General features: G+C 45.1%; 1 protein-coding gene across 1 annotated transcript; it reads right to left on the reverse strand.

The window, feature by feature from the left end:
• Positions 1-7,444: 7,444 nt before the first annotated feature.
• On the reverse strand, positions 7,445-27,893 carry LOC125756587 (signal peptide peptidase-like 2A). Its single transcript, XM_049411477.1, has 5 exons — positions 27,765-27,893; positions 11,755-11,868; positions 10,155-10,337; positions 8,682-8,768; positions 7,445-7,594 (listed from the first exon to the last, which is right to left on the reverse strand). The coding sequence occupies exons 1-5, from the start codon at positions 27,891-27,893 to the stop codon at positions 7,445-7,447; spliced, it is 663 nt and encodes a 220-aa protein (XP_049267434.1).
• Between the last annotated feature and the right edge of the window lie 8 nt (positions 27,894-27,901).

Raw genomic sequence — 27,901 nt, forward strand, 5'->3', positions numbered from 1 at the left:
ATTCCTGGTTGCGCTCCTCCCGCAAGTTTGCGATAACGCACGTCTTGAAGTTCTTTTATTTTTTTGTTTTTGTTCTTGGGGGTTGGGGGGGGGGGGTCTGAATCGGTGTTGTTTCTTTGTGTTATCCTATTATGCTCAGTTGCAGCAGTTCTTGTTCGCTTCGAGTTAGTTGCAACGCTGATTGCTTGCTTGTGGCTCAGTACCCCCACCCCCTCCTCTAGGAAAAAATTAAAGTTGCATGTGTGTACCCTGATAACTCCGAAATATATTGACGTGGTCCAAAAGGCAAATAAGAGACTGCGAATGAGAATGCATATGAGATTACCCGTTTCATGAAGAACCAACAGCATGCAAGCACAACTGAGCGGATCGGAATGCAAGCGTAACATATTGAGACGAAGTTTTCCTTCGCCTCAGCAACGTTGGTACCTAAACGGTTGGTTGGCACGGTTGCAGGAAGCTGGGCCGCGCTCCGGTGCGTTTAGGTGCTGGTATGCATACGGAATCTTGCACTTTCGTGAACCAACTTGGCCATCTTAGAACGTTCGCACTTAAAGGTGCCCCGCAACACTTTTGTAAGCAACCGTCGAATAACTTCATTGAAGGAGTTTATCGCCTCACGAATCGACCACCGCAAAAATTATTAGAATTCGTCAAGACGAGCGAAGTTAGAGAGATTTGTCGCACGCTGTAATTGCTTCATCTCTTCTCTCGTCCCGACGAGCGCGCTGGAAGCTAAGCTGGGAGTGATGGCACGGGGGAAAGAAGTTACGCCACGCGCGCGTCATGACCTTGAGCACTTCTTTCTTTTTCCATCGAACGCGCGGCTTAGTTTCAGTGTGATCGCGAGCGCACGCGGGGGAACGTGGCGGCCTCCCGCGGCGGCCTCGGTAACTATGCAGCTCACGATGCGCAAATCAGCCAATGGCCGTGAATTTGGGTATATGGCGTGGTAATTTGAGTATATGCCATAATTTGTAGAAAGAAAGGGGAGCGATATTTAGCTGACTTTGAGAATTAATTGTAAATTGCAGGCCGCGTGCCGCGCTATACTGTATGGCTCGCGTGTTGTCAGGAGCCTCGACTACCGATCGGCAGCGTTTTCTGACCATGCTGAAAAAGTGTTGCGTGGCCCCTTTAGTACCAAGTCTCCGTGCTAGCTGCCGTGTAGTAGGCGTTGGACTGCGGGTGTGATGACAATACTGCTGGTGAAACAGGCATAGGCATGCGCAGGTTTCTCCATTGAGAAAGAGGGGAGGCACGTTTGACCGCAGCCCTCCTCCCCCCCCCCCTCTACTTCTTGGTCGAATCCGAAAGAAACGAGCTCCGCAATGATTGCAAAAAGAAAATGAAGCGATGACGAGTTTCTTACAAAGGCCTACCATTGGTGCCCGGTTTTCCGGGTACAAATGAGAAGTAAACAGTTACCCGCCACGGGGTGATTCCACGAGAGATCGAACATGCCTGTCCGGTCGCATTTTTTGTTTTGCCTGGGTTTTTTATATGTTGTGTGGGCACATTCAAAGTGCACGGAACTGAAAATTTTATTTCCAAGAAACGCTCCCAGCGCGCCAAAAAAATATTTGAAGGTGGCGGCGCGTGCCTCCTGTTTTTGCTCACTGCAGTGTTTTCGGATTTCGCGGCCGAATTTAGCGCGAACTATGAGTGATGTGTCGAAAATTTCGTTTGCTGGTTTTAACACGCATTACTGTGAATTACATCCATGCTTTTTTTTATGCCGTCCTCAAAAAGAAGAAAATGTGAAAAAAATGGCAAACAGGCCGAAATCAAAAAGGGTCCTAAGTTTTGAGGCGCCTTGGCGCCTTTACTATTTCAAACAGAAACTTGAAAACAGTGTCAACTATAGAAAAGAGCTTTTGCAACATTTGTGCAGAAGATCATTTTCCTACGGGCAGCGCAAAAAAAGAAAAAAATTGTTAAAGAAGCGAGTTTTGTCAAAAAAGTACATTTTCAAAAAATAAAATAAAAAAACTCCGGTCTCAATTTTGACGGCAATTTTTATCGAAGAGCGCTTATGTCAATGAACACACGGTTTTAATATCATATGTCCTCATTTGCTTTGTTTACGAGATATAACTGGCCAAAATGACCCTGCTGTGAGTGCTCACTTCAGTGTGACTGATGGTTGTTAATAGCTTGCATTGTGCGTAAATCGCAGTTTATTTGTTCTGCTGCAGAAAAACCTTGCTCTGGTGGCTTTTCGTCAAAAAAAATGTGTTCTCAGATTTTATTTGTGTCTAGCGTGTGCAAAAGTGGGCTGCTGCCGCCCTCTAAATGGCTCACGTGTAAACAGTTTGCAACCTACAACCTCGCCTACAATCATCAGAGGAAAGATGGGCGTGCATGTTCAAGATATCAATCGCTTCTTCTTCCTGAAGGAATGCCTGGTCTACCTCATCGCGGTTAGATGTAGACAGGTTTTCCTTGAGTAGCCTAAAGCAATGCAAGCAGACCTCGCAGGTGTCGCGAAGATCCTCAGCCTATGACAGTAGCTTCTGGCGGTAGGCAACAACAAAAAGAGCGAAGAAAAAAATTTGCGCAACGAAAACGTTTTCCTCAGCAATCTTCTTTTTGTGAACGCGTAAATAACCGGCACAGAACAATCGGACGTAGCCATGGGCCGCGCGCATCGCGTGTAGTGAACAGCTAGAGCAAGCCGAAACGTTTATACTGAACGGCGCCGCATAAATTATCTCACATCTGCGCAGCTGTCATGAATGCCTTTCCAGAACTGCTTACGGTTTAACATTTTATGACTAAGGGTGTCTAAGCGCTTTGGGCTGTAATATTTAATTTGTAGGCCGCACTCATTGTCAAAACTAAGGGTAATGTCCGCCTGGTGCCACCAATGACCTTTGCTGTCCTCGACGTGGGAAAGCACTTTAGTAAAGTGGCAACAAAACATCATAAATTGGGCAGCTTCGGCCACTCACGGCTTAATCATGCCGCACCGCACGTTTCCTGGCTGCTGAAACGCTGAGGTAACGGTCGAGATGATACAGGAAGACGTTATCTGCGACGCCGAAAAACATGTGATAGCGGGAAGTGAAATAACGGCTCGGAAATCATTGAGCTAACTTTTTTACAAATGTTGTCTAGGCACAGTGTGCGTCGAATGGGGAAGATGGTTAGAGCGTACAATGCACGTAATGGAAGGGAAGCAAGCTGGCAGTGAGAAAACAACTGCATAACAGCGCGCCTGCTGATTGTGGCATTTAGTTACAGATTAAGCTGGCCTTCGCTGCATACAAATGCTTTATTCTGTGTGCAAGGAGAGTTTTGACAAAGTGACCTAAACCATGTGTTCGTGGTGTCTCGTGTGCTTCTGATTAACGAATACTTTCGGGTAAGTTGAGGTTGTAAGCTGCAAATTGCGTACGCGTTCGGCCTTTAGAGAGCGGCAGCAAGCCCACCCCCACATCCGCTAGACACAGTTTAAGTTTGAGAATGCATTTTTCTTGACGACAAGACACCAGAGCAAGGTTTTACTGCAGGAAAATAATTAAAACTAGATTTAAGTGCAATGCAAGCTGATGACAACTATCGATCGCACTGAAGTGAGCACACACAGCAAGGGTAATTTTGGCCAGTTATATCGCGTAAACAAAGCAAATGAGGACATATGATATTAAAACCGTGTGTTCATTGACGTAAGCGCTCTTCGATAAAAATTGCCGTCAAATTGAGACCGGAGTTTTTTTATTTTATTTTTTGAAAATGTACTTTTTTGAAAAAACTCGCTTCTTTAACTATTTTTTCTTTTTTGCGCTGCGCCTAGGAGAAATGATCTTCTGCACAAATGCTGCAAAAGCTCTTTTCTATAGTTGACACTGTTTTCAAGTTTCTGTTTGAAATAGTAAAGGCGCCAAGGCGTCTCAAACTTAGGACCCTTTTTTGATTTCGGCCGTGTTTGCCATTTTTTCACATTTTCTTCTTTTTGAGGACGGCATAAAAAAGCATGGATGTAATTCACAGTAATGCGTATTAAATCCAGCAAAAGAAATTTTCGACACATCATTTATAGTTCGCGCTAAATTCGGCCGTGAAATCCGAAAACACTGCAGTGAGCAAAAAACAGGAGGCACGCGCCGCCACCTTCAAATATTTTTTTGGCGCGCTGGGAGCGTTTCTTGGAAATAAAATTTTCAGTTCCGTGCACTTTGAATGTGCCCGCACAACATATAAAAAACCCAGGCAAAACAAAAATGCGACCGGACAGGCATGTTCGATCTCTCGTGGAATCACCCCCACGGTGGTCGAGTAGTTATGGGTGCTCGACTGCTGACCCGCAGGTCGCGGGATCAAATCTCGGCCGCGGCGGCCGCATTTTCGATGGAGGCGAAAATGCTCGAGGCCCGTGTACTTAGATTTAGGTGCACTTTAGAGAAACCCAGGTGGTCGAAATTTCCGGAGCCTCCACTACGGTGTCTTTCATAATCATGTCGTCGTTTTGGGACGTTAAACCCCAGCAGTTATTATTATTATTAGAAGTATACAGCTCATTGGATGCAACACCACAGATCCTTGGTCGCCATTATCGCAAAAAAACAACGACAACATGCGTAGCCATAACACCTGCGCTATAAAAAATGACGTGAAAGGTCAGATTGAGTAGCGGTATCGGGGAGAATTGGCGCCCCCCCTCACCCCCCCCCCCCCCCCCCCCCCCCCCGCGCACCACTATGGACACAGGCATGGCGACCGAACATTGGCCACAAGTATGCGATGACAAGTTAAACGTTGACGTGGTCATTCTGATATTTCTTCTCCAGCAAAAGAAGGTTGCTACTTAGAAGTGCTAAAAATTAATTCTGGTCGCTACCTGTATGAGCATTTTGCAGTAACTGCTGTTGCCCCTCTGCTACTATGTTTTTATGTAGTAAACAAAGTCACGATCCCGAACTCTCATTGACGACCACATTCTGCATTGTTGGAAAACGTGCCTTCTTCTCCAATTATTCAGATCTCATTTCGTCATCTATCTTATCGATATGCGACCGTTAGTAAACATTTCACATGTAGCACACTACTGGTTCTAAGATAAGACATTCGCAATAAGAAAGCAATATGTGCGAAAGGAAGGGGCAGTATCCGCACATGCACAAGAGTGCTTATATTAAAGTGATCACCATAAGGTTAGGCAGGCGTAAGGTCTTGATCATGTAGATGCTGAAGATGACTCCCAAGAAATCCTGTAGCAGCCAAGACTTGGAGTTGTGGCGGATGACGACCCACGAAAAGGCCAGGCCGATGGAGAACAAAATCAGCAACACCTGGCGCACCTCCAGCGAGCCGTAGAAGCAGGGGAACGCGTAATTCGGTAGCCTTCAATGGAAAAATCATGATTTGTAGTTGCGCGACTTGAGACGCAAATAACAGGAGTCCCTTACAACAAGCGCGTTAAACGTATACCAAGAAGGCCATGACGAGCAGGTGGGAGGGACTCCATGACACCCGAAAACTACGGTCAAATTGAATATCTTAAACATGAAATATTAATCAAAATGATAGAATTATCGCAGATATATTGAGGTTTTCTTGATGCTGGTATGTTTTACCAAATTTTAATGCGAAAGTAGGAATTGATGTCGACTCGATGAAGGGGACTCGTATAACACGAAAGCGCGCACGGCACATCAATAAGTATGCAAGCACGCACACACGCGTAAATACGCATCTACCCACGCGCACAAAAAAATATGCGGCGTGGTCTTGCGACACCTTATACGGCAGCTATATATAAACTAACCGCGCACACGTGCTATAAGAATCAGGTTTTTACAAACATCCATGCCCACTTCGGCGTAAGTTTTTATCATCTCTGATGATGTGCAGCCGTCACAAACACTCGTGCTAGATACTGATATATCTGCGCATTTATAATATCGTCTAATACACCTTGTGTTGCTAACAACAACAAAGTGAAGAAAACGAATTCAGACAAAGGACAAATTATAAAACGTTACAGTAGAACACATATCTCGATCTGTTTCGTCTCACTATACCCTGCCGACTCACCCAACTCATAATTACAGAAGGTGCATCTGTAGTATGCCCCTATGCATTGCACATTATGTACGTACCAACCTACGTATGTGCGGCCGTAAGGTCAATGTGAATCGGTTATGTCGTATGCTAGCATAGATCAGCGTAATGCCGAATGAGTGTACTACAGTTAACTTCCTCAATGTAAAGCGCGCCGAGGGAGCAAGTAAAAATATGTAGTCAGCTAGTTCGGTAGCAAGTGAACGAAGATTACAAGATAGTGCGCTTACCTTGCCGTGCCAAAAGGCACCATATAGAACAAAGGTTCAAGCACTCCGACGAGAGCAACTGTCGAGGCGAGCACGAACATACCTATGATCACGTACACTGAAAGTAGATTAAAAAAAACAACGCTATTTGTGAGCTTCGGTTTTCCATGGCATCCAAGGACTGCGCAGTAACACTAGCACTTCGGTTTAAACATCTTATTAAACATTCGCAGCTTCTCACTAAGTGTCTCAGAATGTCCAGTTAGCGGATGTATTCGAGGCTTGCCGAGCTACAGCGGTTTCAAGGTGAGCCAGGCGCGCGCATGTCGGCCGTGCACTCACCGAGATACTGGATGAAGAGATAGAGCACGATCAACGTGCCAGACATGAAGGCGACGAACATGACCATGGACTTGGGTGTGACGCGCAGGTCAATGTCCTCCTCCATGTCGATTTCTTCGGGCTTCGTCACCACTTCTTCGACGCTTGCTCGCCGACCTTCAAGTTGAGATTCCTCTGCTGTAGGTGCAGGCCGGCTCGCCTTGTACTCGTGGTAAAGGTAACTGCGGGAACGCGGTCAGCAAAACCTCAATGCAGGTGTTCTATCTATCTATCTATCTATCTATCTATCTATCTATCTATCTATCTATCTATCTATCTATCTATCTATCTATCTATCTATCTATCTATCTATCTATCTATCTATCTATCTATCTATCTATCTATCTATCTATCTATCTATCTATCTATCTATCTATCTATCTATCTATCTATCTATCTATCTATCTATCTATCTATCTATCTATCTATCTATCTATCTATCTATCTATCTATCTATCTATCTATCTATCTATCTATCTATCTATCTATCTATCTATCTATCTATCTATCTATCTATCTATCTATCTATCTATCTATCTATCTATCTATCTATCTATCTATCTATCTATCTATCTATCTATCTATGTCTTTCATCATCGACATTTCTTAAAGAGTAAACGGAGCAAAGATACGGCAAAAATGATGTGAGATGACAAGTGAACTTCGTTGTCTTCGCTACAACTCTTTCAGGTAACTGCAATCATATCCAGTGCTATACCAAGGGCAGGTGTAGCACTACAACTTGGCGCACACACTAGAAGATTACATCATTTTCGAGTAAATATGTCTTACAGCTGGTTACTGATGATTCCTGCCCACAAAGCGCCCATGGCAACGCTGAAAGTAGCGATACACCAAACAATGAGGAGCCCTTTGTCGACTTCAGGCTCCTTTGTGAACAGTTGAGTGGGCAGCGGTTCCTTCGGTGTCATCAGCTTCTGCAAGTGCGAACACGTAGAGGTGGGGAGCTTTTGCGAAACTGCCAATCAATAAGCGTTTTAGAACGCATACCACGTATAGAGGAAACAGCATTTCGCCCGAGTGCTCGGGGTCGCAGCCTTGTTATTTATATTTCCGCCTTGCGCAAGTACAGTACTGTGACGTTACCAACTGCAGATTATTTCGCACCTCTGATTTAGAGGTAACGATATCTTAACATGTTATACGCATGTAGTATTTATTTATGAACGATAAAATTACACAGTCTGTTACTTTTAACAGTACAATCGATTAGCTCGTACGACTATATGCAGCTGGTACTCAGCCTTGACCTGAAAAACACAATTCATTAAGGCGAAAGACGTACGTCTTATGAGTAAAAATCCGGGCGTAGTTGGCGTCAACGCGCACGAAAAAAAAAAAGCTAAGTAATAAAGTCCGCGACCATCGCGTACAGCCCACCTCGGCAAAGAAAGAAGAGCGTCGCGGAGCTCGAGGCTCGTGTGCCATGAGATAAAACATAACGCTGTGGGCTTGGCCGCGCAGCCGCTCCTCCTCGTCCTCTCGCCTAAATAAAGCAGCGAGGCCATCGTGTGAACTCATTGCGTCATCAATGACGTCACACAGCGTCGCTTGGTCAAAGGTGGGTCAATTACTGAGTCCGTGCAAAGCCAGGTGGCGTGCAAGAAAGCTTCAAGGATGGGGAGAAACAATGCAGTCGTATGAGAACATCAAAGTACTGTAATGAGTGTCTCAGGAGAGCATACGCTTTCACCTGTGCTCTCCTTAGAGACTGTCAATTTATTTATTTATTTATTTATTTATTTATTTATTTATTTATTTATTTATTTATTTATTTATTTATTTATTTATTTATTTAAAACAAAGTGAGTCACACGTTCAACGGAATCCTGAACCTACACATGAAAACGTCCGTAACGCAAGGTAAAACGTGTCAGCTCGTGAAGTTTTTCAAATGCGTATGTTGAGTACATTCGATTGGTTTGCACAGCTCAATGCGTCGCGCGGCAGTTTTAACTGACCACCGCTATATTTTGGCAGTCGCGCATTAAGGCTTCCACTTACCATCAACTTTGATAAGCTCCTTCTGTTGACGAATCCGACAACAATGTCGAGGGACTCAGATGACTGCCTTTCGTAGACTACGTCGTCCTGAAAAGAGAGAGAGAGAAGCAGTAAAGAATAAAATGAGAAGCACGGGAAAGCAGTTGCTTTCCTGACAAATCCACTTGTCCAAACGTTGGCTCCGGCGACATTCACTGTTCAGTGATTCACGTAGACGATTGACGTAATAAAAACCAGCAGATAATAAAGCCAAGGGAGGTTAGGGGACGTTAATTGCACTGTTTTAAGTATATCGTAGCAATTGTGATACAGATGAGAAGAAAGTAAAAGTGGACGAAAAGACAACTTGCCGCCAGCAGGGACCGAACCTGCAATTGACTGTTACTTGGGCTCCTAAGCTCACTGATATAATATGCGTTATGTTCTTTCTTCAAGTCAACAACAAGCAAGCTTGCAGTAAGCGTCAGATAAAATACATGCTCTGTCAATAGCAGTTACCAATTACGGTCGCAGACGCAGTCTATAACGGGAAAGATATGCAATGGATGATGTAAAGCCACAAAGACAACCCTCTTCCTCTCCCGTAGTCAGTCATCGTCGCGTCAGCCCCTTTTCGAATTGAAAGCCAAGAAAGGTGACGCAATCATTCCGGCGATTCCTACGATTCTGTGTCATTTTAAACTTTCCAGATTATTACCTTATTACCTTCACAATAAGCTGCGAAAAAGAGCTGCTGTTTCTTTCCATAGCCCACACCATTATTGCAGCTTTCGGGCAGGGCTCCGCACCGACTAAGTGTGTAAACCCGATTATTCGAGATTTTGTTCATTCTGTAAATCCTACGTTTGGATTTACGTATGCCAACGGAAAGTATCAATAAGTCTTATGCAATAAGTGACTTATGCCCGTAAACTCCGAAGAAAATTACACCCCCTATCAAGAACAATTTCACAAATGTACATAAAATATATCAAGGTCACTCGTACAAAGCTGGGTGTTCTGTTAAGCCGAGGAAGTTGGTTAAGGCTTTGTTGTCGCAAATGGTTGAATTGATTATTAACTGCCCTGAAGATGGCTAGCGTGGAGGTCGGTGTTTACTTCCGCTGTCTTCAAAAGAAATTTGCGTGGATTGCTCGAAGCCTGATAAACCTAAAGAAGTCATCTTTATTTAAATATAAGCTCAGTCTGTGAGTAATATTGCATTCCATACTGCTGATAAAGCGAAGCGGAGGCGCCAGCGTAACTTTCCAATTGCTCTTAAAGTCAACTATTAAATTGCGATTCAAGCTTTAGTCAAACAACCGAAACGTTATTCTGTCAAACCAAGTTCACTTTGTATAGCTGTCTAATGCACTGATATCAGTGTCGCTGATTTGCCTCTCCGGAAAAATTGCAAATTTTTTAGGTGCTAGACTAAGTTTCGCTTGCCTAGTAAAGACTGTGCATGCTGTCTTTTTCATCTTGTCCACTTACGAGTTTGCTGCCGGAGAGGCCTACAACTAGACCGTAGGCCTTGACTTCCCGGAAGTTCTTGGCAACAGTCTCGAGTGGGCAGTGCCCTAAGTCCCGAATGAGCGCCACCTTGTTGGTCAGGTTGATCTTGCGCAGTGGCAGGCACCCGTCCTGAGCAGTCATGTTCACCAGCTGTCGGGGCTCCTGAGACGCACGCAGTGCATTATATTACAATTGAAAGGCACGACATTGACTCATACTGCCCTTTTTCTTATCTTAACTGCATAACCGATTGAGAATGAAAGCAATTAAACCGTGGAAGCGGGCCGTACAATATTTATTTTCTTGTAGCAATCATTTGAAAACTCGACTAATTACGCTATTATTTTACTACTAACATTTCGCTTCTACTCATTAGTATATACATCACGTATTAGGTTATGAAACTTGCCCAAGCTGAGTCAAAGTTACTCACAGTTGTGAAATCAGGCATGCTAAAATTCCCACGAGACATATTTCGGGTTGCTCAGCCGAAAACCTCCGAGTTTGTTTATGTAAGCTGCGAAGAAAGCTTTGAGAAGCATTGCCCGAATGTGCACAGCAGATTATTTGTTTTATTTACTTCCCAAAGTTGATTGCGATGCAAAATCAGCACAGTAGGTAGGAGCGATTTGCATAGTTGCATTTCGAGAATTTGCCGTTACGTTGCTGATATAGCCGTTCTCGCAGCACATCGGCGACCAAACGAGAGCGCACTAAGAACATGAATTTTAAAAAGTATGAAGAAAATAAGGCACGGAGTATTAAAGGGGTCATGAACCACTTTTCCAAGTATGATCTAATGACCTCAGTATCGGAGTTTACTGCCTCCAGAATCGATTGCCGCAAAAACTTCTCGATTCCGTCAAGAACGAGCGGAGTTACGGGGGTTTGGCACACGCTCTCAGCGCTTTCTCTCTTTTCTCGTGCCGACGAGCGCACTGGAAGCTACACAGGGAAGGATGGCATGGGGGGAAGAAGTTACGTCAGCGCGCGTCATGAAACGCGATCGCTCTCCCGCTGTGATTCGCATGCGCGAGTGCGGCTACCGTGTAAATTTAGCAGACTGAGGACTGCGGCGCGGGCAAGTGGCGGCAACCCGTGGCAAGAAGCGCATCTCATCCGGCTATCAGCCAATAAGCATGCTATATCTCTTGCGACGTAAACTGGCAGATCCGCGACGTCAACGTGCAGACGCCCCGCCCACCGACGAGAGTGAGAACCGGCCTCTGTTTAAAAAGAGGGCGCCTGAGGAAACGGTAACTTCGCGCTCCGCTTGTGGCCTTTACGCGGCGCGCACGACTGCAATATTTTGCAGAGCAGTTCATAGCCGTGTCAGCTTTCCGCAGGATGTGTTTTTTCAACAAGACCAAGGGGTGCTTCATGACCCCTTTAACGCAGTCACAAGAATGAAAAACGTCTTTCTTTTTGTATCCTGTTTCACAATTAATAGCACAAACCGAGCTTGACGCTATTATATCCGCACCACACTATATAGGCGAGTCCCGACGAACACATGTTTACGTACAAGCAAATGTGAACACTTATCGCATAAGTAACTTCGCTTAACGTGGGCACTCACCGCTTCCGATTTATCTTCTGGTAGCATCTTGAACGAAGGGAAATACTTGAGGCAGAAAGAGAAGGTCTCGCCCTTCGCGGCCACGCGGACGACTCCTAGTTTTCCATTCTCCCCCTACGCGCAATGAACGCATGGGTCGGACATTACTCTTCACTAAATGTAGCCGTTATATGTATACATCACGAGAGAGAGTGGTCATGCAAAACACGGACACAGAAGAGAACGACACAAACGCCGACCATCAAGTGAGCGGGTGCACAGTGGCGGGAAAAGAAGGTAGAGACAAACTTATCCGCGCATGCTCAGTTATCCAAAGCCACCTACCTTTCGGGAACACGTGCGGATGTATGCGAGAGGTAACTGTTTAGACATTTAGTGTCGTCTCTGTGCAAGTTAATCAAAGGTTGCTTCAAGCATGCGCTTCCACTATTATTGATATGCGAAGCCTCGATCATTAGACGCGTTTCGTCGTTCATGCGTCTTTATAAAACGACGCATTCATTGTATTTGGTCGTGCATTTACAATCTCGACAGTGCAAAGAAAGATTGTATGGCTATCCTTCGGTTGATGACATTTTATGATCCTTTGATCTCTTATTAACGCAACGGCCCGTCTGCTCCACGAGGAGATGGCCGCAGCCGAAAGAAACTTTATAAAGCGCATGAATACGGCAATGCGTAAGCTTACTAGCGTGTTTTACAACACATATATGTAGGCATAAAAGACGTTCATTGCTGCTAGCGTTTTAGTTTCGCAGTGCTGTATACATTTAGAACGACAGAAAGTTGAGATAGTTGATACATTTGTGCTGCAAAACACGCGAATAAATTTCAAGGGCGTAGCCCTTTTTTTTTCTTTTTTTTTGGGGGGGGGGGGTTCAACCACCCTTTATGTATGTTCATGCGTGTGTTTGAACGTGTGCGTGTATGCAAGATTGAAAACTTTCACTAGGGGATAGACACCACGCCCCCACACACCTCGCCTACGCCAGTGATAAATTTGCAGGACTACCATACTGGGGTGCTATGCAGGATGGCCCGAGCTTCTCAGGCATACGAGTCTGCTCCGAGCTCGCACGGCGGTGATGATAAGAAGACAGTGCGGAGCGCGCGATAGCAGCGTTGATAAAGACGGCAACAAGAACGCGCATGTGCGGCGTTTGCGGCGGTTTTCAAAGGAACACCGCATGTGAACGCGTCAGCGTCGCCACTCAGTCAACATTTCAACAGTGCAGCGACGACAGCGTGATTGTCGCGCTATCTTTTTGCCAACTGAACATCGCGCCTCCTACAGGCGTGTTCGTGGGCGTTTGTCCTCTTTCGGGCAAGTTCTTTCGTTCCACCTGCAGCATGGATATTTCCACTGTCGAAAGCAACAAGGGCGCACACGCAGCACTCTCGTGCAGCTCGTTTCGCTTCTATCGAATATTACACATAAGTAAATGGACAGGTTACTGCTACTTACATTGCACGTCTGAAGATTATTCTACGGTAACGAATCGATAGAAACAAATTCTCCACAAACAAGTAAATATAAAATTTCTCGCCGCAAATGCAACCAGGGGCGCTTGCTTCACGGCTGCGAGTGGTACGTCGCGAGCGCGGTGAAATTGAATGTGAGACATCGTAGCCACATGATGATGTAACCTTTAGTTCTTCGTGTGTGTGTGCATAGTCTGTGCGATTAAGCTCATAGATGAATCGTGCCGTTCGCTGGCGTTGCGGCAAGAGCACTGCTCCTCGGCAAGAGCAAACGCGGTGGGCTGACCCTATCTTCGCCGCGGGCATCTGTCAATCAAACTGATTGACGTGCGAACTCGGGTACAAACTCGTCGATTCTAAAAAGGGCCCAGTTCAAATCGTCACTGTCATAGTGCCGGTGTGCCTGTCGAGGGTTGCACGCGGTGGACGCTGAGCAGCAGCTTCTTTGCATGTAAAATAATTTGGTCAGCTTGTAGTACTTGTGCAAGGCTGGATCCATCGTAGGAAGTTGTGGTCAGCTAGGTTCTGCCAGCTTTTTACGCGGCTCGTCAACTCAGTCTGCTTCGGAGCGAAGACCACGTCAGTTCGGTCTCAGTTCTTATGGTATTAATGAGCTAGGTCTTCATTAACATGATATCGAAGAGGTCTGTCTCAATTGGTAGCGTTTAATTAACACATTAATTTTCGAGGTTTAATGACCTTAGTGAGAATAGTCCTAATTAGCCTGGTTATAATTATCGCCCCTAATTAGCGTAGTGTTAATTATAATGATCTTAAGTCCCTCCGTCTTATCTTTACACGGCTTCATAAGCAGGGTCTCAGCAAGGTATAGATTAATTAACTTGGTCTTAGCATGACTTGGCTTAATTAGCTTGGTCATAACACGTCCTGACTTAATTAGCTAGGTATACCGCCCAGCTAATTAGCTAATTAGCGGGGCGCACGTGCTCGAGGAGCGAGCAGACGATGAATAAGAGGACTAAGACGGCGCGCGCCGGCCGAGCAACGCGCTAGAATGTATAGGCCAACCATGACGATTACACACGTAGCCTCGGCGATCAGCTCCGGCCGCGATGTCGTAAGGCGCTTGGCCTGAGCTAATCTCAGAGGCACAGTGCCGATTATTCTAAAGCATACTTGGTGCAGACATTAAACGCTTGAAAAAGAATTTAAACAGCCCACACCTCTAAACAGTATTGTTAGTAAAAGTGGCAGGGGTGCACTTCTGCACTCACGGTGGAACTAAACAAATGAAAGAAGATGCCTCTGGTTGGAAGACACCACACAAATTTGTCGACCGCCCTTGACGTGATGCTGCGTTCCATCGTAACCAATGGAACGTAGCTCGCGCTGAGGGATGGATTTGACTTTTTCGTACTGTTAGCTCGTTCAAAAGGGGGTGTCGCCAGAGCTCGGAAAGATTCCGAGTTTCGCCGAACTCGGGCCATCCTGAATAGCACCCCTGGTGTGGTTTATAACGTTCCTTTCAGCTTCGACCGTTCCTCCGTAAAGCAGACGGGTCGTTGTGTTAACCAGAGTTTAATGGAGCATAAAAGGTCGTTACACACACACACACACACACACACACACACACACACACACACACACACACACACACACACACACACACACACACACACACACACACACACACACGCACACGCACACACGCACGCGCACACACACACCACCACACACACACACACACACACACAAATATATATATATATATATATATATATATATATATATATATATATATATATATATATATATATGATTGCAGGAAATTACTTCTTGGACGCCGGCAAATAGTATGAATAAAAAGAAGACAGACGTCGAAAAACAATGGTTTCTTTACGTTTCGGCCGTGGGACCGGCCTTCGTCAGAATAACCGCGAAGGCCAGTCCCACGGCCGAAACGTAAAGAAACCATTGTTTTTCGACGTGTCTTCTTTTTATTCATATATATATGTATATATATATATATATATATATATATATTATATATATATATATATATATATATATATATATATATATATATATATATATATATGTATATATATATATATATATATATATATATATATATATATATATATATATATATATATATATATATATATATATATATATATATATATGTATATATATATATATATATATATATATATGTATATATATATATATATATATATATATATATATATATATATATATATATATATATATATATATATTCTGGGCCAGATATATATATATATATAAATTCTGGGCCAGATTGACTGTCCTGGGCCAGACTTGAAGATCATACGACATCAAATATACGATTCGCGTTAGATCTGAAGTTGTCTGTTTTGTTGTTAACCCGTAGAAAGCAAAGCCTTTTTCAGAGTACGGCTCTCACCTGACACGCAGCAACGAACATCAACATCAGGATCACTCTAGTTGTCAGGCTGCCATGGCGAGGACTTTTCTGACGGACGAGTGGGCTAGATGGCACCATCCTTTTGTGCTGTGTCACTCCCTTGCGGACGTGGTTGCAGAACTGCAAATTAAGGCCTCACTGCAAGCGCGCCCTTGATGACAGTCCTGGCAGGAAGGCTGAAGTGACGTAAGGCAAATGGGGATGTCCTTTTTTTCTGTGACTCGTCCTGTTGCGTACTTTGGCGTCGAAAGCTGCCGTCACGATACGCGCATCCTAACAGCTGAACAGCAAATCAACTATGAGGTCCTCTTCTTCTGCACGCTCAACCGGCCAATGAATGTGATCATGACGATGATAATGACCTCAAAGAACGTGGCGCATATCCAGTAGGAAAAATTGGCGTATAATCGAACAGTGTATATTAAATAAATGAGTTGAATTTGTGTAAACTTACAAAAAGCATTAATGCAACTGAAAGTTATCATAGAAAAACAGAACAGTGTGAATTCAGGCGCGAATCAAAACGTTCACCCCACATGGATGCTCCGAAAGCGCAAAAAAAAAAAAGCGGAAGATGTCTGAATCAGTACTGCAGAACGTTTATTCGTCTTATTTTTTGGCACAACCTGCCACTGTGGTCTATAGTGGTTATGGTGCTGACACGCAGGTCGCAGTATCAAATTCCGGCCGCGGCGGCCTCATTTTCAATGGAGGCGAAAATGCTTGAGGCCCGCCGCCCGTGTGCTTAGATTTAGGTGCAAGGGCATCAGTACATCTGTTCCAAAAGTAAGAACTTCTAAGACTTACCAGAACAACAAAGATGCGATACGCAATCATTTCAAGGCGATCTACAAGTTTCCACACCAAGCATGTGTATACACTCCATGGACTTTCTCGTGAACAAGCGACGCTGTTGTACCGCATAAGAACCGGCTCCGCATACACCCCGGCTTGGTCATTCAAGACAGGGCGATACGCTTCCCGTTTTGTGCCTTCTGCGGTGGCATCGGGGACATTGAACATTTGGCTTTGCCCGTAGTTTGGTGTGGAAAGAGCAGCGATGGTCCGCAGCTTGCAAAAAGGTTATCATAGGCACCAGATATTTGAAGACGTCATGTTTCCTGAAGGACCCGCGGCAACGACGAGGAGCGTGCAACGAATTTTGCTGGTCTTCCTGCGAGACACTGGGCTGTCCAACACGTGGTGACAGACACCTACAATTCAGGAGATGCTCAGACGGAACAATTGCCGGCCATGCAGGCCAGGATAACCCCGCCTGCTGCAACATCACAACCAACACCACCACCACCTAGAGCACTGCACGGGCCGTGATTTCCGGCCCGGGCCCGGCCCGGGCCCCGGAAACTCGTTCGAGTTTACCCGCCCGAGCCCGGCCCGGTGATTCAATACGCGACCCGGGCCCGGTCCGAACCCGACAAAAAGTTTCGCCTACCCGGCCCGGCCCGGCCCGACGGCATATCAGGCCCGACAGAGGCCCGAGCCAATAATATAGGTCCAGAACACAGAATCTACAGCAAACTGTTTTAAGTAGCAAATATCTACGCTTTGTTGGCGATATTTCGCTAACAATTCTACTTTAACCAACGGTAATTTCGTGTAAAAAGGGGTTCACGGTGGAAACAGTTGAGTGGACATACTGGTTACAATGAACGTTTGGTCTACTATCACTGGTCTAGTACCTAGTTATGGTATACTATAACTTTTTTTTTGCTAAGGCAATGGGGATCATCAAGAGCGTTTTGTAGCAGATATTGCAGCAAGGAAAGTGATTTGCAGCATGGGTTCAGTTTCGATAGGAAGTACAATAAAAACAGAGGAGACAGAGAACAAAACGTCTCTCTTTTTTGTTTTTATTGCGCTCTTTAGTGAAACTTAAAACATGCTCTAACGACAAAGGCAATCGTGCACCCGGCTTCTGGATATGTAACACGTGTCTTCAACATTTTAACACCTTGCCGCAGCAAGATAGAGGAAGAAAGCCAAGTTTATTACCTTGTTGTAATACACTAACCTAGATGAAATTATAACGAACCGTGCGCACCCACGTGTACTTTTAGAAATATATAGGCAGCCGAAAGGACGAAAAAAGTATTTGTTGTAGCATTCTTTTCAAGTATCTAGAGATTCCGGCTTTAAGCACGCCATCCACACGTTGCATCACATATCCTGCCGCCGCTAAAGTTTTCTCGCACTGCATACGCTAGCCGCAGGGGTGCACATCTGCCTTACGAATTGTGAAGGTGTCGGCAGTCGTTTGTTCTTAACATCCACCACTGGAGCAAATTTAGGATGTCTTTGTGGACCTCTACAGAATGAACGTAGCTGTGCAGCTTATCCCTTCATTTCTATTGTTCCCGAACGTCGTGGCACTATTCAGTATCACCTATAAAACTCCTCTTGAGGGCTTCTGATTGCAGTTTTCAGCAGTGTGTTATGCACGCTTGCACCACGCTCTTTTTTTTCGTATAATAATGCTCTGTGCCTTCCTAACGATGTTGTACTGGTAAAAAGGTGACCACTGCACTACGCGGGTAGGACTGGAAGGTGAGACGAAGCGACTTCGATCTGCTTTTGGTGTTCGTTACAGTTGGTAATAAAGCGCGAATAAGCTTCCCGGCGCTTACTCATTGGATGCTATGGTTCGAGGTAAAGGGACATCACCCGGCACGGAATTCGTAATTGCCTTTTTTCAAGCCTAATATTCGTCAAATGAATATATTTTGCCTGACGCCTTATGCTGTTTGAACCTATGCTATTCCTGCACATTCAACGGTGTTGCGGCAGTGTCCTGTAGCTCAGACTATACCTGTATGCGCACGGGACCCAAACGCGCGGCCTGTACGCCTCTCCCTAAAGGCCCGCGGGCCGCACAGGACTGTCTTCGTCCCATTTTTTTTTTTTCATTTTCTTTATAACTATGTTCTTAAGCTACAAAGGCATGACAGGTCTAAAGCTTTTTTGTCGTGAGGCTCCCCTGCGGCCACCTGTGTTGATACCTAACCGTGAAACAAAACTCTATTTCCAAAATCGGCGTCCAGATCAGTATGTTGAAGATAGGTATCGATATGTTGGTTGGAATCCTGCCGCGAAATACCCTTCAGAAACAACACCATGTGATATATGGGAAAGCTGTTCTTTTAATGGCAACGTTAGCTGACATTTGGTATGACCTATCCCCCTTCCCCCCCCCCTCCTCCACGCGCGTTTAGCGCGTTACTGTGCTGGCTCTTGCGGGAGTAAATTTTGTGAATGCGGCCTGCTAGTAGAGGCGGGTTTCGACCTGATATAACGGAAAAAAAAGGCGAAAGTGAAAATGTTAAAAAATTGGGCACACCAAGTTGGCTGCGCGCGTCCATCTCGCGCCACATGACCACTGGGGCCGTTAGAAGCACGGAAAGATGTGTCTGTATAGGAATTTTATGTAAGAGACTCCGTGCACTCCTTTCGTTTAGGGAAGCCTGGAAATTTCAAAAAACGCTTCCCGCTTTGGAGCTCTGTGATCGCTTCTTGCGATAAGTTACAGGTATATATTTTTTATATACATTTATTACTGCCATACAGGATAACATTTGGGATATAAGATGGTGATGATATAAATAAAGCACTGAATAACGACATGTAATATATAAGCGTCTGTACATCTACCTTTAGTTCGGCTTCCAGATAATTCAAGTAGCCCCATACGCAAGGAAACGAAAGAAGATCAGTACTTGTCTCTAAACAGGGGCGTAGCCAGAAGTGGGGGGGATGGGGGGGTTCAAACGCCCCCGAGATTTTTATTTTGCATGTGTATAATACACGCACACATACAAACGCACCACGAACGTACATACATCGGTCGGACCGCCCCCCCCCCCCCCCCCGAAACAAATTCTGGCTACGCCCCTGACTCTAATAAAATTTCTCCATAAAGCTTGCCCCACATAAAAAGCGTTTTTTCGGGACAAAATGTGAAACATCTGTATGTATGCGCAACGTATGTGGAACAACTTACGAGACACTAGAAAAAAAACCAATTCTCTGTTATCAGTAAATTACGCTTTTGCGATTCCTAAAACACCACGCTCGCCGGGACAAGACTTTGGAATGGCAAAAAGGTAATGCGGGTGGCGACGGCCCCTTTAAATTCGCGCAGCAGACACGGACACCTTAGATTCTGACGGCGTCTAATGGGGCCTACTAGTTCCTAATCACAGAAATGAAGTACACTGACCTTTGATGGGGCCACAGCTTAACTACCAAGTTTAAGGAAATTTATTGAGCCAGTGTCCCAAATCGACAAATACAGTTTGAAATCCGTGACGTCAGGCTCGGAGATTTCGACCGAAATTTAAAAAATGGAATTTTGACCTTGATTTCTTGTCTGATATAATTTATGGTTGAAATGAATGACATTCAGTTCTTAGAGTTCACTTTATGCAGTCTAACCGATTCAGTACTTCACTATAGCGTCCATTTATGAACCCAGGAAAGTCCAAGCCCGGCCCGACCCGAGCCCGCCACCTCAAACCCGGGCCCGGCCCTAAGCCCGGAGCTTCAGGCCCGAGCCCGGCCCGGGCCCGCCGTGAGAACTACTTTACCCGGCCCGGCCCGGCCCACGGGCCGGGCCGGGCTCGGGTTTTCGGGTAGGCCCGAGCCCGTGCAGTGCTCTACCAACCTAGATTTAGGTGCACGTTAAAGAACCCCAGGTGGTCGAAATTTCCGGAGCCCTCCACTACCGCGTCTCTCATATTCATATCGTGGTTTTGGGACAAAAACCCAAGATATATTATTATTATATATTATTATTATTATTATATTATTATTATTATTATTATTATTATTATTATTATTATTATTATTATTATTATATTGTTCGCATGGTGACATGGCAGTTGAAAACGGTGGCAGAACGGGACAGGAGATAAGGGAACGGATGAACATGCAGCATGTGGTTTGCTAACTTGCGCAATCGATTGCAGGCCGTATGGATAAATACATATTAACGCTGTAGCGTTAATATGTGTTTAGTCATATGCGTCATATGTGTATATATGTGTCGGAGGCGTTGTCTGTGAGCGAGAAAATAACGATGGATGCAAATAATAAAAACCAGGAGTTCGAGCCGGAGTCGAACCCAGGCATTCTCGAAAGATTTCTCAGAAGGTGGTGCCAAAAATAAGACCACACTATAATTTAATCTTGCATTCATGCATCAAGCGTTCCGGGTAAATATTTTGCTTAATCGTGCCCTGATTAACCGTGGTCCAAACTCATTTTGACATTCAATTATTGTAGCTAAGCAGTGTTTCATGCGCTATGTTTGACGTTTTCAAAGGACCGCCAGACTAGAAATTTGCACACGTTTAATAGAACACTTTAGAAAACTGCTACCGCTACATAGGCGACGAGTGGCTGGACGTGTAAGCTTCACAAACGCAATTCTATGGTTGCTTCGAGGGACTGCGCTTATCTGTAAAAGCAACGACTGCATTTCGCTTACTTACTGGTTATGACCACAAACTCTACATATGATGATATATAGAGGGACTGGTCACTGTACCGTACCTCAGAATATTTCTAATGTATGCGCTTCTTGGGGATCGCGTGGGAGAGCGCCTTGTAAGTCATACCGCTGTGTGCCTCTGGTAAAGGCACTCTTTTTTTAAGACCTCGTAAGTCGGTGAATTGCAATCGGCCCGATGTTTTGTAGAACACCAATCTGAGGTTACCAGGGGCACTCTCGTCTCTTCGTCAGACGTGCCACCTGCGCCACCGTTTGATCTATTCTTTCGAAGGCGTTCATACAATGCCGCGTGGCGTCGCCGATCAACCGTTTATCTCCGTCCTCCTACCGAGATTGGTATGCGCTGGTAACAACACGTACCTTGCTGGTCCTACGTGTCTTGAAACTTTCGCCGTAGACCCTGACTGCTTGCCCGAAACTATACTGTGGTGTGCCATGGCAAAATTTCTGTCACTAGATTCCGGCTTTCTTTCGTACGTATATCTAATTCGTTCGATCTATTGTGAATGTCCTAACTTGCGCAATAGACAATAAACGTAATGCAGGCACATGTAATGAATTCATCATGCGTAAAGTGCAGCGCCCACGGGAATGAGGTCCAAAAAAAAAGAAAAAAAAGAAGCGGACAGAACTAGCGTCACCCAGTTAGCATTTCCCTTCAGTATCGTCAAGTACTTAATTCCCCAAAATGTGTGTCAAATATTTAGGAGTTTTTTATGATGAGAAACTCAGTTGGCGCAAACACATTGAGCACGTCAAATATAAGGTAACACGCGCTGTTGGGATGTTACCTAAGCTTGGTCACCACCCTTCTGGGCCACGCAGAGACAAGCTACTTATGATTTATCATATGTATGTTCGACCGATTTTAGAGTTTGGTTGCATATTATACTCAGGGGGGCCTGCATACAAGTTTCATCCCCTGGTTCTTATAGAGCGAGAGGCCCTTCGAAGTTGTCTAGGGGTACCAAAGTTTACAGCAAACAGTATTCTATACCTAAAAGCCCGAATCCACACTCTAGTTTGCAGATTCCGCATTCTCACCGTCAAAACATATTTAATTTTTTTTTGCGTCCTCACAAAGACGAGTGCAATTTTATTCGTAGCTGAATCGTCCACATTTTTAATGAGCCTTGGTCTCGTATATATAAACCACACGTTTTGTTCGTACAGGACCAACTAGAACCATTAAATGTTAACATACGCGACATCGTATCAAACGATAGATCATCGGCCATAGCAAAATTGAATTTGATGATATATTCCCATCTAATGCCAATCTTTTACCTTCTAGATATTTAATAGGATTGTTAAACGATCATTTACTTCGATTGGGCATAGATAACATAATTGCCACTGATGCATCTATGTGCGAAGAGAAAGCGGGAGTGGGCATTTTTCAGAGGCTTTGTCATGGTCGTACTCCTTGCGCCTCCCAGACTATACTCCCATATTCGAAGCTGAGCTCCTAGCAATTATATTAGCCCTTCGAAAACTACCAGTAAATGAGTCATCAGTTGTTATAGTTACTGATTCGCTGACAGTATGTACACCTTTATCTTCTACTGCTTCTGAGTCTCCTGTTCTGAATGCATTCACTTCCTTAATACCAAAAATCTGCGTACCGTGCGGTTGGTATGGGTTCCAGGTCACTGTGGCATACCAATAAACGATATGGCAGATACTATCGCGCGGTGGTCTTGGGGTCCTATTTTGTCCATTGTGCCTGACACAGCTTATATTACTGATTCGAGATTTTGGAAGTATTTTTAATTCAAGATGCTAAGAGTATGAAATTACCAGTTCCCGAATATGGTCATCTTTCATTCGGCTGGATAATAAATGGTGTCCCACTCGAAGACTGGAAGTGGCTACTACGAAATTGCGATGCCGAATACCGACACCTAATTTTTTTTATACAGGTCTGGTCTGATACCATCTCCTATGTGCTATTTTTGTCAGGAACCTGGAAATATTAATCATTTCTTGCTTACCTGCCGTCAATTCATTAGGCATAGAAAAAGCATTTCGAAATGGTATTCAGAAACTTAAGAATTAGTCTGAATTCTCAAAATATTCTTTCCCTTGGGGCGGCTGCTCTTGGCTTCAGCAACAGGAACGTCTGCTCAACCCTACGCGAATTTCTCGGTGAGACACGAAGAATTCCTTGTTAACTTATTCCTGAACAAAATTTGGTACTCCAGAATTCCTTTCGTTCGTTCATTGTTTCTCATATTGTTGGATTATTCTGCTCCTTATTCCATATCGACAAGTCATTCTGAAATTTTCGTTTATTCTTTCGGCAATTGATTTATTCCTCACTCTTTAGCAAAAAAAAAAAAGCTTTTTAATATCTTATTAACCGCCGGTTTCACGGTCGACCCCCCGCATGGGTAAGAGCAGATTCCTGGTAAGAGCCAACATAAGAAACAAGCAAGCAGGCAAGCAAGCAAGCAAGCAAGCAAGCAAGCAAGCAAGCAAGCAAGCAAGCCTCACGGCAGCGTGTGACAGTTTGGTTACTTGTTACTTTGGAGGGGCAGATGAGTGAGTGAACTATCGCGTAGACGGCATACTGAGAAAAGGGACACGTTATCACCTTCTACCTATACACTTTGTTGAGACTGCGATTCCACCATAAAAATGGCTTTTCAAACTGCTTGCGTGCACACCCCTAGCTCATCTCTTTCACTCACTTGCTCTAAGTATGCGTGCATTGTACGTATGTGCATACTATTGTATATTAGAGTTTGAGAATTGGGGCCTCAAGGAGCTTGGGGACCCAAGAAGTTTGCGAGCCGCCAGGGCGCATGCGCAGAACCCAAGCCACTCTTGGGCTCTTGCGCTCGCGTTGACCCAAGGCCCAAAATCAAAACTAGCGTGGGTCCGCAAGGCGTCTAAGTAGAGAGCGACACGACGCAGACGCAGCGCGGGCCACGACGCAGTATGGCCCACGTCTCGAATAATTTTAGTTTGGCCACGTGTGGCGCCCGTACGTTTGACCCAACGCAGCTTGCGTTTGACCCAATTCTCAAACTCTGCTGCTCCCCCGAACGCAAGAGCAGCCTGCCCAACGCAGCTTGGGGACCCAGCGTCTTGGGTCCCCAATTCTCAAACTCTCTATTGATTTTGTAGGCTGTTTCTGTTCAATCTCACGTCATGCTCATATGAAGCTGCCTTTGTTAAATGCAAAGAAACTAAGATAGCTAAGTGATGCTAAAGAAATCCAACTCTCTTTCAGGTATTCGTGCCTTCTTATCAGCCTCCTAGACAAGACAAAGTTTTTTTTCTTCATTCGTCTTTTTCAGAACAAATGAATAAATGAAGATTCGGAAAACTAAGCATATCTTTGTTAGGCTTCACTGTGTCATTCTCCCTCATGTGCGCTGCGATTTCAACAAAAACATCAGCATTCTTTCAGCTCACGCTGGTCAGGTAGTGCGTCACATAATCATGGTCTATTATGCAAAAGTAAGCGCGCAACAATGTGTTTCTCTTTAAAGGGGCGCCGCTGAGAACACAGCTAAACAAGGGTGACTAACAATCAGTGGCGTAGCCAGGACAGGGCGGGGGGGTCTCTCCCAAATCATTACATTTTGTATGTGTGTAGATATACAAATACACGCACGAACTTACATATCAGATCCCCCCCCCCCCGTCTTACCTCTTAACCCAGAAAAGTGTGTGGGCGCCCCTGAACAACAGACACCGCTCATTACTTGACTTCATAGACGAAGCAATTTGTGTATTTTGAATTAAATTATTATGCCTAAGGGCAGACTTTCGAAAAAAAAAGAGCTGGTACGCTGAAGAATATAACATTCCTTTCTGTAACCTTTCCAGCCACCCCATATGAGATATATAGTGCGCACTTCCCATGAACAACGGGAAACCTCGCTCCAGAAGGGCGTACTATATCACAGCGTGTGTTTATTCATGGTGGGCATCGTCGTGACCGCAGGCTTGTCGGGGACAGTGGTAGATGGGTGAGCTTGTGAATGTCCACCTTGGTCATGCGATTCTCCTGAAGGCAAGGCTAAATTGAACAGCTCGACGCCAGTGTTCTTGGGCACCAGTGTGGCCTGCTCGGGGGTCCTTGGAGAATGCGGTGAAGAAGTAGTGCATGATAGACGTAGTCGTAGTCCTCGTCCAGGTAAGGTACTCTGTTGGTTTTCATGAAGTTGGCCTTGAACCCTGCGCGTAAACGAGGCGTGACCAACAATCATGCGGCAAAAGATCTCGTACTCTCTTCTGAAATTCACATCCCAAGGGAATGTCACTTTGGCGAAATTAGACGAAATTATAAACAGAAGCTGCAGCTGCTCTCAATGGAGACGATTGAGTCTCCACTGATAGCAGCTGCAGCCTCCTACTGGTGTATCAATAGCAAATCGACGAACGAAGCGTCAGTGACTGTACGAAAGCGTTAGGTTAACATGTTAGTCTTCTGACAAAATAAAAGCATCAATACAGCACTGACACGGATTTCAAGTTTCGTGCCCGTGTACACAAAAAGTTCTTACGCTTGAATTTTTCGTAAAACAATACTCCTACCAATTACAAAGCTGGAATATTTATAGGCGGTCGGCAAATGACAAAGAAAGCTACTGAGAGAAAAGATGTTTAAGCTTACATTCAGCTGAATACAGCGCGCAAATGTTGCCTGTTACGTGCGCTTGCAATATACGTACGCTTGCAAGTATTACTTTTTTGTGAATCATTGCTGCCGAATACCGCCTCTTGTAATCTGTATGTAAAACCTTAACTGACCAATTACATGCTGCCTATGCCAGACATATATATATATAACGCCTGCACAAACCGTAGTCGTCTGTTCTGTTGTAAGCCAGTACACGCCTGGCCAAACGTTATTGCTTTGGAGCTCCCACATGCAGAAACATACGAGGTCGTGTGTTGCTAGACAACTCTGATTCGTGGGAATCCTCAGTACACTGAACGTTACTGGGCACATTTCATAAAGCTCAATTATCTATACCAGTTGGAGTAAAGCACCCTACGATCAACTGCGTGCAGCTCCGTGTTACAGTCGAAATCCGCGATAACGAAATCCCGAGGGAACGAAATTCTCACCGCAACGAAATATTTTCGGAGCACGGGCGAACGCGCATAGGAGTCAATGCATTTCGTAACTCGCGACTACGAAAGATATTCATACCGCAGTCCCTCATTAACGAAATTTTTGAAACACGAGTGCGCAAATAATCTACTCTCGCAACATTAACTACATTCGAAAACTGCTAAAATGCATTCATGCTGCACTTAAATTGCGCAAAACTATCGCTACAGCGCACTTGAGAAGCAGCCGCCATCATTGTTTACAAAAAAAAACATAAAGCTGACGGCAATGATGACGATGACGGCTTGCCGAAACACTGCTCGTTATCGCGGACGACGTAGCCAAATCCACATTCCTCGTGGAGTTTCATTCGTTGGCTTGGCTTTGTGCTTGGCTTTGTCGGATTTGCGCGCACATGGTCGCGCGTGTGTGAAGCCATTTGTGGAGCGTTTGCTTGGTCGCTTGGTGCAACGTGAACTGTGTGTCGCGATTCCCTCATCCGATTTCGCTGCCTGCGAAGATGCCGCCTCCAACGAAAAAGCGGAAGTTCATCACGCTGGAAGATAAGGCTGCAATCATCAGTGAGGTGGAAAGGGGCAGGAAAAAATAGACGTCGCTGAAGAATTTGGCGTTGCGTGCAGCTCGCTGTCCATGATTCTGCGCTTATCCAGCGGAACCGGAAGAAGGTTCGCCTGTAGGCGCACTTGATGACGGTACTGGTGACAGCGCAGTGCCGCCGTCACTGACCAGTGCATGGGGCTAACTTTGTGCCGTGGCAAACGAGATTCCCGCTCGAGAGGCATAAAATTGCTGCATGGTAAAGCCCGCCAAAGCAAACTTACCGACTTTTGAAAACAAAATGTGTTTTTCGTAAATTCCATGTTCTTTTCTGCCGCATTCTCGCGCCAACGAAATTCCCGCAAGGGCGAAATTTTGTGCTTTCCCCGCCGATTTCGTTATTGCGGGTTTCAACTGTATTCGTTGAGAAAACGTTTCTAAAATTTCTGTCCTCCGAAGGAATCATGAAATGTCCGGAAGTCTCTGGTGGCAGGAGTACAGCACCCGCACGGAAGCAGTCTTTTGGAACACACAGGTGCCGGCACAAAAACAGCGCAACTTTGCATTCGTCTTAGACAAAAATAGATGCGATCTTCGCAGAGAATAGCGCTAGGCGAACAGGGACACGCCAAGCACACACAGCGATACAAGGCGCTAAACTTCGAACGTGTTTGAAGTTCGCGCCATTTGGGTTTTGTGTTCTTCCGGGAACAGGGCCTGTTCGCCCAACGATATATTCTCTACGAAGGTCTTGTACCAACAGGCCCAAATTTCAACTGTGCAGGAGTAGTGATAGAACGTTTCCCTGGAGTAGTTGCTAGTGACCTTTTTTTTCTGAATAGCCAACAGGCCTTATCGGACATCTTGGCTCGGTGTGCGACTTGTACTCAAACAAAAGCCATCTTACTTGGTACAACGTTGTTCCAAACAACACGCACGTATCGGTCGCGGTCAGCACGCGACTGTTCATGCCAGAGTCCAAGGACGTGCAACAGTTCGTGCACGATGGTGCCATACGTGGCACAGACTTCGAAGTTGAGAGACACCAGCTGCCGAAGTCCGGACATACCGACTT

Source organism: Rhipicephalus sanguineus, unplaced genomic scaffold, assembly GCF_013339695.2.
Source record: "Rhipicephalus sanguineus isolate Rsan-2018 unplaced genomic scaffold, BIME_Rsan_1.4 Seq216, whole genome shotgun sequence".
Classification (NCBI taxonomy): Eukaryota; Metazoa; Arthropoda; class Arachnida; order Ixodida; family Ixodidae; genus Rhipicephalus; species Rhipicephalus sanguineus.

Bases quoted from the DNA above. Each gene is read 5' to 3' on its own strand.
- LOC125756587 (XM_049411477.1), bottom strand. From the start codon at position 27,893: ATGTCCGGACTTCGGCAGCTGGTGTCTCTCAACTTCGAAGTCTGTGCC. The intron at 8,769-10,154 runs GTAAGTGGACAA...CTCTCTTTTCAG, and splicing joins GCCTCTCCGGCAGCAAACTC to GACGACGTAGTCTACGAAAG. The intron at 7,595-8,681 runs GTAAGTGGAAGC...TCGCACTTGCAG, and splicing joins GGAGCTTATCAAAGTTGATG to AAGCTGATGACACCGAAGGA.